General features: G+C 38.3%; 1 protein-coding gene across 3 annotated transcripts; it reads left to right on the top strand.

Moving 5' to 3' along the window:
- Nucleotides 1–2,133: 2,133 nt before the first annotated feature.
- On the top strand, nucleotides 2,134–11,182 carry LOC102312616. Of its 3 annotated transcripts, XM_005950623.3 has the most exons (9): nucleotides 2,134–4,567; nucleotides 5,158–5,463; nucleotides 7,536–7,853; nucleotides 8,361–8,633; nucleotides 8,734–8,829; nucleotides 8,911–8,926; nucleotides 10,472–10,539; nucleotides 10,644–10,694; nucleotides 10,797–11,182. In XM_005950623.3, the coding sequence occupies exons 1-9, from the start codon at nucleotides 4,465–4,467 to the stop codon at nucleotides 10,829–10,831; spliced, it is 1,266 nt and encodes a 421-aa protein (XP_005950685.2). In that variant the 5' UTR covers nucleotides 2,134–4,464; the 3' UTR covers nucleotides 10,832–11,182. The 3 variants fall into 3 exon arrangements, with proteins under 3 accessions (XP_005950685.2, XP_042071705.1, XP_042071706.1); XM_042215771.1 differs by lacking the exon at nucleotides 5,158–5,463; XM_042215772.1 differs by lacking the exon at nucleotides 7,536–7,853.
- Nucleotides 11,183–12,793: the final 1,611 nt, after the last annotated feature.

Genomic DNA, 12,793 nt, shown 5'->3' with positions numbered 1-12,793 from the left:
ACATAACAGTGTTATGTTATTAGCCCAGTAACACTGTCTTTAATAAATGCATTAATTAATTGATTAATCTGTTTAATTTACATATGAGCACAATGCATTTTAATAATGCTGTTTTATTGAGTTTTATTTTGAAATATGTGTTGTTCACAGCTGTGTAGTATTACTGTGCCTTTCCTTAACACTTGGTACTTCCTCAACATTGAGTACTAATTGATCGTATGTAATCTGGAAATCTAAGGTGAACCAGGACACGCCCACAGAGATGATACACAGCCTAAATTCATCCTTAACTCATCTGCCAATATCTACCGGTACTAGAAATGCTGTCAAATCTAAAATGAGGATCAGAATCAGAAAAAGAAGACTTTATTTTATTTCCCAAGGGGCAATTAACAAGCAACCAGACAGCATACGTTGAAGATAAGGTCAATAAGAACAGGCAATAGGAGTGAAATAATAAATACACAGAATATAAAGTATATACAGTTGTAAAAAATGTGGTCTAAGAAATGCTGTCAAAACTAAAATCCATGCAGACAAACTTTCACTTTGTTTCTAAAGCACTTTAAAACAAACTAACAGCTGACCAAAGTGTTGTACAAAAAGAAAAAAAATAAGAGAACAAGAATACAAGGGTCACACAAAAGATAAGAAGTTTAACACAGATGACAACTCACACTGGGTTAAACGCCAAAGAGAAAAGGTGTGTTTTGAGTTTTACGCAGTTTCATGCACTTATATATGATTGTCCTGACAGATCATGTCAATGATCCAGCAGAGCACACTGCTACTAAGATAACAACCACAGTATTTCTTCTCTTTCTTCTTCTGATGCTGCTTCTTCTACTACTTCTTCCCAACTGCAGATGATGTTGGAGTCACCACCACCTATTTGGCTGGAGGTGATCGTACACAACTTCACAATACAATCAGCATGAGGACTTCCCATTGCACAAGAAATCTGAAGAAAGAAAGAAATCTGCCCCAATTACAAACACCAGCCTAGTGTAAATGGACTGATTCTAATATAGTGCCTTTCTACTCTCCCAGAGTACTCAAAGCGCTGTATACAACATGCCTCATTCACCCATTCACACCCACTCAGACAAGCACTTCTAAACACAAGTGCAAATTAATCTACATTCACACACATTCACACCCACGATGAACGCATCGGAGGGCAACTTGGGGTTACCGTAGTATCTTGCCCAAGGATATTTGACATGCAGACCTTATAATCAGTAGCTGATCTGCTCTACCACCTGAGCCACAGCCACCCCAAATGTATAATGTCTCTTCATTAGATAATTAAACTTAAAAGGTTTTCCACACACATCACATTTTAAAGACTTACTACTTTTATCAAAGTTACACACGCTCTCTGACATAGTGGGATTTTCTGTGTCTTTTTCTACTTGATCTTGAATCTGCGTTCTTGACTGTCAGCTACAGCAGAGCTGTGAGCGAGGAGTTGCTCCCTGCCTGCTTCTGGTTCACTGTGGTCTCCTTCCTCAGCAGCAGTCACCATAAAGGTATCAGTTTCCTCCTTCAGTCCCAGCTGCTCCACCTCCTGACTGCACAGTTCCTCCTGTTCCTCTTTAATCTGTGGAGGTTCTGGTTCCTCCTGGTCAAGACTGGAGCTCCTCTCCTGGTTCCAGAGCTGCTGCTCGGGGAGAACCTCCTTCTCCTTACAGACAGGCTGCTGTGGGATGTCTGTCCTGTGCAGCTTTATTTCGGGTTTCCAGGTGATATCCAGCAGTCTGCGCCAACGGTTGATCTCTTCCTCGTACTGGACGATCATTTTTTTCAAACTCCAAGAAAATGTTCAGCAGCAGCAGTTAGTCGCTTGTCGATAAACTCTCTCAGATACTGAACTGGAGGCATTGTTACTGCGACAGCTCACACACAACAACACACGTGGGGCAGTAACAGTAATGGCGCCTTTCCTTTCTTTACTTCCGCCTGTGTCGCATGGTGAGGTTCCGGCAATGTGTATTACATTTTATCCATAGAGAGGATTACAGTACTTCTGAAAGTACTGTAATCCTCTCTTTAGTTTTAAGCTAAAGAAAACATCTAAATTGAGTCTATGGATAAAATGTAATACACATTGCCAGAACCTCACCATGTGTAATCCCATCATGCATACCCTCTACAATAAAATACCTAAATGTAGCTCCTGTTGACCCTTGTTTCTGTATTTTATCTTGGAAATCTCTCTGGTTCTCCTATGTTCATTACATTCAGACATCACATGCTGCACAGTTTCATTTTCTTGTCATTTCTCTTTTAAGTTTCTCAATAGTTTAATTTAATGGTTAATGGTTGAATTTAAATCATGAGCTATTCTTAGTCTAGAGAGTATGACTACTTTTCTGTTTTTACCAGCTGCCCTGCTCTGCTCCAAAACTCAAAATTTACTAAGTGCCACCCTCACTTCCATCTTGTCCCATTTAACTTTCTCAGCCTCACCGTCTTCCATTTCATTTTCTTTAATGCCAACATGTGCATGTGCCCAAATAAACTTTTTTATGATGATGGACTCCAAAAGCTTTTATTGTATTTTCTTATTTTGCATCATATTCTTTGAAGCAACAGTTTTTTGATTCATTTAATTACTTATTAACAGAACTTGAAACTAAAGCCATTCTAACAGCAGATGGCACAACCATACCAGCAGGGGGCAGTGTGACACTGAAATGTGATCTGAAGGGCGTTACTAACTTTAAAAGTAACCTCAACTGAGAAGAAATCCATAATTAATGGTGAATAAGAGGGATGTGCATCTCTAAGTAATGCACCTAGAGCAGCAGACGATCACTTCCTGTCCTCTGGAGTTTACTTAAACCAGGATTGCATGACCTCTTTTGAAATGTTAGCAAAGATGGTGCTGTGACGTCTCAGGGTTTCAACAAGTGTTTTCCTGAAAGGCCTGAAATAAGCCTCCGAGCAGCTCAGATGATTCTGCTGAATGATCAAGGACTATTTTTAAATTACTGTAGAGCAGTTTGAAATTGATGTCGGAAATTGTGTGAAGAAAGAAGAGAAAGGGAGTGTTTGTGGTACGAGCAGAAAGAAACAGTGTCATTCTCTCCACTTCTTCATATTTCAAAATAATTAGTTTGTCCTGTGAGACAAATGGATTTGTGTACAATGTTTCAGAGCATTATAACCATCAGCTTTTTTTTGGCATAGAAATAAAAAGCCAATATCTTAAACCTAAGGGTCATGTGGATGAACATTGTTATGCAGTCAGTACAAATTTGTACTGGGCACAAAGTTAGAATTGGTGAGATATGTGTGCGTTGATCTGTTAACCAAACATTTCCAACCATAAAACCACTGCTAGCATCACTAACACAAAATACTGCTACATTTTTCACATTGATCACTAGTCACAATGATGTTAATCTGCTGTGTGAGCATCACAGAGCGATCTGATTGATACATTATGACTTATGTTTAATGCTTGTGTGTTTACAGATAAGCACTTTGCTCTGACTTCCATGAGAAATAAAGTTGCAGCTAACCACAGATGACTTTGACAGAAGCACCACACTAAGAGCTATTTATATAGTATGCAGAGCTATGAAGAAGCAGCACTTAAAAACTGTTAACACATTTGCCAATGCACTGGACAAAGTTTCACCAGTATCGCTCTAGACCAAAACCATTTCCTGTAAAAACAGGATTGATCATGGGCTGCTCTCTTCAGGGGAAGAAACGTTTCCCCTGAAGAGAGCAGCCTCCTGTTCTTTAATATTTATCTGTCGTTTCTTCATGCATATCAGTATTTACGTGCAGTACACACAGACAGAGTGGTGACTGTGGTGGAAGCAACTTTATTCACCTCAAACATGTCAGCTGCAGCCAGTGCTTGATGATCTCTCTTGTATGACAGAGCAAAGCTGCTGCTTCTTTAAATGTTTAAGTCAAGTTCAAACCAATAAACACCCTCACTCTCCGATTCATTATCTCAGTACATGCTGTACTCTATTGTGGACATGCAGGAGTGAATAAAGTTTAGGACAGCAGTTTAAAATATCTGATGACAGGATGTGGTTATGTTATTTCTGCTGAAATGTTATTATTAAACTCTAATCTCTGACCTCTACATCTAGCTCAGATACACTTGTTTGTAGCATTAAATGCAGAGTTTGTAATGTTAATGCAGAGTAAAACTGGCTATTGTTTGATGTAAATATGATTTTATAGTGATTCTCTTGAACATTTAGGCTACTTTCTGTAACTGTACCTAACAGTGTTTTTAAAAAATCCTCTGAAATATATTTTATTTAACTGTAACTTTAATGTCTAATAGTTGAATTATTAAGTGTGTGATTGCTTTGATCTGTGTACATCAGGCTAGGTTATAACCACTTCTTCTGCTTCTATTTTGATGGTAACCTCGCCCACTCTCAGTAATTTTTTTCTGTGCTTACTTGTAAAGAAACAGTTTGACAGATGAGAAGAGGAAACAGAGGCTGTGTACCAGTGATGGCTGCTGGACGACGTTATCGTAGCTTCGTGCACAACATTGTGCTGCTGCTCTGGGTCTGTCTCCACTGTAAGTAAACCTTTTGCTTCCAGATGTTAGTGACGTGTTGTATTTGTTGCCTCATGAACTCTGGTACATGAGTGAGTTCAGAACACAGCAGATAGCTGCAGCGTTGCCATTTCTGAGTATGGTTGTGCTAAAGTATTTATTATTGTTCTAACTGCTGCTAATCAACAATTACCTTTAACAGACATTTTTTGAATTCCTGGGAAACAGCTTCTGACACTTTATTTCATTTTTTAAATTCATTTGCTGTCACATTTATATGAAAATGACAACATTATGAATTCATGCTTGTCCACAGAAAAACACCTAAAAACATTTCATGGAGCCGCAGTGTGTAAACATTTTTGCTATGTTTACATTTTTGTTGTGCCAAGTCAGTCATATCAGAGTTGTCACTTGTGTGTGATGATGTTCACATTCTGTAAAGAGATTTATTTTGTTTTGTTTTTTCTGATTTTGTTGTTTTTACTTTAACTATCACACGTTCACGATAAGGTTTCAGGCAATTTGGACTTGTTTCTCTCACCAGTTCACTCACATGTTGAACTTAAACTTTCATAGATATCGTACTCAGTTGTTTGTATGCTTTTCAGATGTCAAGGCTTCCAGTGGAAAACACGTCATTCACACAAAAGTTGGAGATACTGTGGTGCTTTCATCAGGCTTACCAACTGAAGGTGTAACTGCGGCAACGTGGAGATATGGACGAACAACAGTTGCAGGCAAAGATGTGGGTGTTTCTAAAGAGTCTCCATTTAAGGACAGATCAGAGCTGAACCCTGAAGACTTTACTTTAACAGTGACAAAACTGACTCTTCAAGATTCTGGTGATTTCACTTTTGTCTCAGAGGTGAATGATGAGCAAAGGCCTTCAGTCACCATCACTCTGCAAGTTCATGGTAAGAGACTTTTTTTCCCCCTTTTTTTTAAACAAAGTCCTTGATTACTGTTAATAAAAAGTCTCCTTGTGAGCTCATGAGTTTTTCTTTCTTCTTTGAAAAATGAGAAGTAAACTTAAAAGCAGCTTTACTGCTGAGAATATATAGAATAAACTTGGCATGAGGCAGGAGCTGACAAACAGGAACTTACACTGTCTGACTCTAAAATAAAACCGGAAGAAAAAGAAAGACCAACTTGACACAAAGACAGAAAGGCAAACAAACTTGGAAAGAGGACACAGAGATATCAGACAGGCATTATAAATATAACAAAACCAAGATACCTGGACTCACCTAGAATTTAACCAGAGAAGGAAAACTGTTATTATTTTTATTTTAGGGTCTTTACGCTACAATTTTAAGCACATTGGGGTACTGTTGTTGTGATTTGGCGCTTTATAAACAAAATTGAATTTAATATGCAGACTGCTGGAGGATATAACATGACACAGGAAAAATAGGAACCACACAAGTAGACTCTAACCCTGGGTCCAACCCAGCGAGCATGACAACATGACACAGTGGTAAACAGTATTTGTATGTATCGTAGTTACTTCATTCACATCATTTGTTTGCCTCACTGACTCTGAGGTCAGGAGTGCTTCTCATATTAAGAAAGGGACATGTCAAGAGGCTTGCAGTGTATTTTTCTTGTGGGTTCTCAAATGTGGTATTACTAAAGGTAGTGGTGGCTTTAAAGTCATAAAAATATGTAAATTCTAAAACTGGAACATCTACATTAAAGAAAAAAATAAACATTTTAAAGATTATATATTGTAAGAGCATTAGTTTTTCTGATTGAAATAAGTCTCATGTTCACTGTCCTAACTGTTCGTTGCAAATGTGTCCTCCCTAGTCGAGTATTTATAACTGCATGAACAGTGGGCCTGTTATATCTTGTGGCTCCAAAATTGCAGTGTTGTTTGCATCATTGCTGCCCTGCATGAGCAGATTTTTGATTTTCTGCTTTTTTTAAAAAATGTATTTATCACATTTTAGGCTAAATGTGACCAACAGACACAGCAATAAACAGTACTTGTCTGGAAGTTTGTTCTTGCTGATTGAACTATCCATCAATCCATCTTCTTCCAATTATCTGGGGCCAGGCCGCAAGGGCAGCAGCCTAAGCAGAGAAACCCAGACCTCCCTCTACCCAGCCACCTCCTCCAGCTTGTCCAGGGGAACACCAACGCATTCCCAGGCCAGCTGAGAGATTATATCTCTCAGCTGGCCTGGGTCTGCCTGGGTCTGTCCCACCAGGGCCTTCTCCTGGTGGGACATGCCCAGAACACCTCACCCAGGAGGCATTCTTGTCAGATAACCATAACCAACCTCAACTGGCTCCTTTCGCTGTGGAGGAGCAGCAACTCTACTCTGAGTCCCTTCTGGTTGGCCAAGCGTCTCACCCTATCTCTAAGGGAGAGGCCAGCCACCCTTCGAAGGAAGCTCATTTCTGCTGCTTGCATCCGTGATCTCATCCTTTAGGACACTACCCACAGCTCGTGACCATAGGTGAGGGTAGGGGCGTAGATCGACCAGTAAACTGAGCGCTTTTACACTCAGCAGACTCTGCTTCCTCTAGGGAAGACTTGCCAGATGGATTAAGGAGGTCCTTAAGTATTCCTTCCACCACCAGAAAATGTTCTCAGTTGAAGTCAGCAGTGCTGATCGACAGGCCAAGTGGAACATTGTACACAGTGCAGGTAGAGCACTGCTTCAGCCACTGCTAAACCGCGTTCCACTTGGCCCGTCAGTACCTACAAGCTGCCCCACAGGCTAATCAAGCCAAGGACTCCTTCAGCTTGGTGGCTCCCTTCACCTCTGGTGTCACCTCTGGTTGGTTACCACCAGGACAGGCACATATTATTCAGTTTCCATATTTAAATGTTAGTCACCAAACACATTTTTTAAAATTGTTCAATTCTGATATTTTTGCATTTTTAGAGGAGAGAATAAGGTTGGAGGCTATTTGGTCTTGTTTTTCCTCACTGACGTTTCATAAATATGACACTTGGTATTTGTATGTTTTTCAGATGTGGAGACTTCCAGTGGAAAACATGTTATTCATAAAAAAGTTGGAGATACTGTAGAGCTTTCATCAGGCTTACCAACTGAAGGGGTGACTGCGGCAATATGGAAATATGGAGAAATAATAATTGCAGACAAATACATTGAAAACAATATGGGTGTTTCTAAAAGATCTCCATTTAAAGACAGATCAGAGCTAAACCTGGAAAACTTTACTTTAACAGTGAGAAAATTGACTCTTCAAGACTCAGGTGATTTCATTTTTGTCTCAGCAACAAAAGAGAAACAAAGGGATTCAGTCATCATCACTCTGCAAGTTCATGGTAAGATACTTTATTGAGTAAACAAGCATCTTGATACAATACAATGTGATATTTTGAAATAGTTTATCAACCTCCCTTTTATACTCCACATCTTTTTTGTCTGGTTTTGTTTCCTGATTTCCTGAGAGACATAGTTTAATTTATATATTTTCCTCAAGTAGCAAATCCTTTAGCTTACAGATAAAATGTGTATTTTATCATAATTTATATAGTGGTCATTATTTGACTGAGTTTTAATCTCTTGTCTTCATTTTTTATGTGTTTTGTTTTTGAGGTGGTTTTTAATTTTTAGGTTTAGATACTATGAGACCATCTCATACAGGAGTTAACAGTAGTTGCCCCAATTTAATAAACTTCGGGACTGATAACGTTGTTGTTTGAAGTTGTTGATGTTTGGCCTAATTTTATAAAATAGATTTGCAGGACTCTGCACAAACATATACTTTAAACTGTGATGTAAAATGTGACCTGACACAGACTCTCTCTCTCCTTCTGTTTTCTCATTAGAACCCATAACTAAACAGCCTGTCATAAAAATCAATTCTACCCGGATTTCCTCAAATGAATCATGTAAAGTTCTGCTGGAGTGCAACACAACTGGTGAAGTCAGCTACAAGTGGACTGTAGGAAAACAAACACTAACTGGTCCCAGACAACAATACATCATCAGGCAGGATGGAGAGACCAATGTCACCTGCACAGTTTCCAATCATGTCAGTGAGAAGTCTGCATTTCAAACTGTGAAGTGCAGCAAAGATCATTCACTCAGAAAAGAAACAGGTATGTGGAGAGTGAGGTTGTGAATACAATATAACTGTTCTGTTTTAATAATTTATTAAAATCCTTAAATATTTTTTTAAATTTTTGTTTGTGATTTCAGAGTGCAGCTCTTCTTCTCTTGTGATGTTCATTGCTGGGCTGTTTACTGGAATATTGATCACTCTACTGTTGCTCTTTCTGCTTTACTGCATAAAGCGTAAGATTTTTTGTTGCTACTATTAAAAATGGTCTCTTAATCTCATAATCCCATAATACTTTTTTCTTACTTTTTTTTCAGGTCTATGTCACAAAAGGTCAGTGTCGTGGTCCTGGGTGTGGGGACGAAATTTTTTCTGTTTTTTTCATACTCTTTGATTTGTGTTTTTTCATGTTTTCGTTTTCTGTATTTCTACCTCCCTTAGTTATTTTTAGTATTTTGTGATTTCTAGTCTTTAGATTTTGTTACTGTGCCTCTCTTGTTTTCTATGTGTCACATCGACCCAGTTATGTTCTTATGTCTGTTCACGTCTCAGGCTTTGTCTCATGTTTCCTGTTTTATTTTGATTGTTCCTCAGTAGGAACAGAAAAAGTGTAAACTTCATCCTACTCCTTTTCGAGCACACACATCGTGTAGACATAGAGATATTGATTAAACCTGTTGGTTTTAAAGTTTTTTTCTTCTTTTCTCTTGTTGTTTCAGTTATATTTGCATGCTCGAAATAAAAAATTCAGTTGTTTTTCCCTTAGTTTATCCAGTTTTGCTTCCTACCCGTTTCTTTGTTTCTGATTAGTATGAGCTCTGTTCCCTCCTGTTTCCAAGCCCCCCATTATTCTTGTGTATTTAGTCCCTTTTTTTTTTCTTTCTGCTTACCTCACTCATGTTTCCCAAGTCCCAGGTTTTACCAGGTCTCAAGTTCCTCATTCTCAGTTCCAGGTTTCGTGTTTCAGGTTTCTGTGTAGTTTTTCTATGACTCTTGTCTTTTTATGTTTAACCTTCCACAGTAAGAATGTAACAGAATTCAACTTTATTGTCATTGCACATCACAAGTACAAGCCAACGAAATGCAGTTTGCATCCATCCAGAAAGTGCTTTAGCAATAATATAGATATATAGATATATCTATATATCTATACGGTATATTATATAGATATATATTATTATAAGTATGAGGGTACAAAATATGGATCTATTATGGGTATGCTGCAATGTACACAGTATGAGGGTATGTTATGAATATGCTATAACTATAAGTGTGTACAGGCTGTGAACAGGATATAAATATGAAAACTACACCGAAATATGAAATATAAAGCTATACAGAAATATGAGCTATGCAAGTTATAAACGGTTGTAAACAGTTGTAGAATTATAATTATTCTATTGTACAGAATGATTGTCTATACAGCATTTACAGTAGTGGTGGTTCAGTCCATGTTATTTTTGTGTGTATTAGGGTATAGTTTTCCATTTGTTTGTTTTTGTCCATTGTGGGTGTGTGTATGTTCAGTCCATGAGTTTAATGTGGGTCAGATGTCAGGAGGCAGAGTTCAGGAGTCTGACAGCTGTGGGGAAGAAGCTGTTCCGGTACCTGGTGGTCTTAGTCTGGAGGCTCCTGTAGCGCCTCCCAGAGGGCAGGAGGGTGAAGAGTCCATGTGCTGGGTGACTGGGGTCTTTGATGATTTTCCCAGCCCTTTTCAGACACCGCTTCCTATAGTTGTCATTTATGGCAGGAAGTGGTGCTCCGGCGATGCGCTGGGCAGTTTTCACAGCAGACGTGACAGTTGTTGAAACTCATCAACAGCAGTAATATAATAAATACTTTTGTTCTACTAATAATAAAATATTTTAATTATTTCAGGCTCACACTCTCTGAAACAATCAACCAGGAAGAAAATCAACAACATGTGTACTCGGCTCTTTCCCACGGTCAGGTCTAACACTGTTTACGTGCTCTGATCGGTCACATTCAACTCTTAAAGAATGATTAAACGTTAGATCATTTAATGTTGTTAACTGTTATTAACTTGCAGGTGATCGTTGTATTTATGAGACAGTTAGAGGATCTGAAGATGCTGGACCAGGTAAAGTATGACAATAATGAGTCATGAAAGTAATAAATGAAAACTCTGAGATTTCATGCAATTCAGTAGTGACATTCTTAAACTATTCTCGCTGTATTTCAGCTGGATCACAAATACAGTGCATCAAATCAGACTAGACGAGCTGCAACATTTAAGATGTCCAAGAACATGTTCTGAAATTTATTTTTTCAGGATTGTAAATGCCTATATTATGTTTGGCAAGTCATTTATGAATAAGAAATGTATTATCTGATCTCTGCTTTTGTCTAAGTTGGAAATGTTTAATAAACCTGTCTGATGAGATTCCAGTCTTTGTTTTAGTTCTCAGTGCACGCTTCTACACAAATGCTGATGGTGAGAAACTGATTTGGGTTTTTTTCTACTGTGGTGTGCATTATTTCCACCACCCCCTCTCTACCCGGATTGAAGATTAACTGTGCTAATATTTATGGACTTTTACATAATTTCATAATTTTTTTTGCAAACAACATTCCTTCCTTTCTTTGCAAGCTCCTTTGACTACGATGACCTGGATGACTGAGAACCTTCACAGACAACATTCCTTCCTCTAGTCCTACCGATTAGGACTAGACTAGTAAGACTAGAGGAAGGAATGTTGTTTGCAAAAAGTTTGGTGTGAAGAACTCAAAGTGCACTACCACTGATCACATTGCACCTTATATTGCACCTGTTCCTTTATATGGCATATATAACTTGTAGATATCTGTGTAGATACTTATGTTGTTACATACATTAATAATAATAATAATGGATTGGATTTATATAGCGCTTTTCAAGGCACCCAAAGCGCTTTACAATACCACTATTCATTCACTCTCACATTCATACACTGGTGGAGGCAGCTACAGTTGTAGCCACAGCTGCCCTGGGGCAGACTGACAGAAGCGAGGCTGCCATATCGCGCCATCGGCCCCTCTGGCCAACACCAGTAGGCAGTAGGGTAAAGTGTCTTGCCCAAGGACACAACGACCAGAACAGAGAGCCCAGGGATCGAACCGGCGACCTTCCGGTTACAGATGCGATTCCCAACCCCCTGAGCCACGGTCGCCCCTACATTCCCTCTGTAGATACCTCTCAAACTTTAAGTCTTTTTTTTCTCTTATTCTAAAGGAATTTTAATGTAAAAATCCACATGCTGCTAACATAGAGATGACAGACTGTGTTTCATTATTCTTGTAACACTGACAATAAAGATCTATTCTATTCGAATCTATTATTTACCCTTGATAAAATACTATATAGATATTAATAGGTAATAGTTAATACATATTTCCTATATTTATTTTTATATAATACAGTACAGTGCAGAGGTCTTCAGTAACACTTCATATATTTATATTTTGGTTCAGAGGAGCCAGACTTCAAGGGAGCCAGGGTCAAACAGACTGAAATTTAAGAAGACAAATAGAAAAATAAAAAAAACAGAAAAGTGCAACAGAAGCATATGAAACACAATGGAAATTCAATAAAACACAGAAGTTGAATAAAACATAATAGACATAAAAAAAAATGGAATTGTTTCTGAGGACACAATAATGTGTCGGATCAGCTGCGGAAGTGTGTTGTTTTAATCAGATGATTCATATAATATTGTAGATACATTTTTGCTATTAGTCATGTACTGTTAGTTTGTCACTTCTGCAGCTAGTTTGCTGAGCTATGAGGAAGCAGCAGTTAGACAATGTTAACACATCAGTTTAAACAGACAAAGTGCAGTGGTAGAACTGAGTTCATTCACAACAAACATGTCAGCAGCATCCAGTGTCTGATTATTCCTCTTGCATGACGGTGCAAAGTTGTAACAATATGTAATGTTGGCAGACAAATAAGAATACATTTTTTGTTTTGTTTTTTTACAAACAGGAGTTCCTACATACACTCAACAAAAATATAAACGCAACACCTTTGTTACTGCTCCCATTCCCCATGGGATGGACGTAGAGACCTAAAATTCATTCCAGATACACAATATAAACATCCCTCCCAAACAGTGGTCACAAATCAGTCCAAATATGTGGTAGTGGGCACATCTGCTATATTGAGATAATCCATCCCACCTCACAGGTGTGCCACATCAG

The sequence above is a fragment of the Haplochromis burtoni genome, unplaced genomic scaffold (assembly GCF_018398535.1).
Source record: "Haplochromis burtoni strain Fernald_Lab_line unplaced genomic scaffold, NCSU_Asbu1 Contig_821, whole genome shotgun sequence".
In the NCBI taxonomy this organism is placed as follows: domain Eukaryota; kingdom Metazoa; phylum Chordata; class Actinopteri; order Cichliformes; family Cichlidae; genus Haplochromis; species Haplochromis burtoni.
This window is presented reverse-complemented; position numbering and strand designations above follow the sequence as displayed.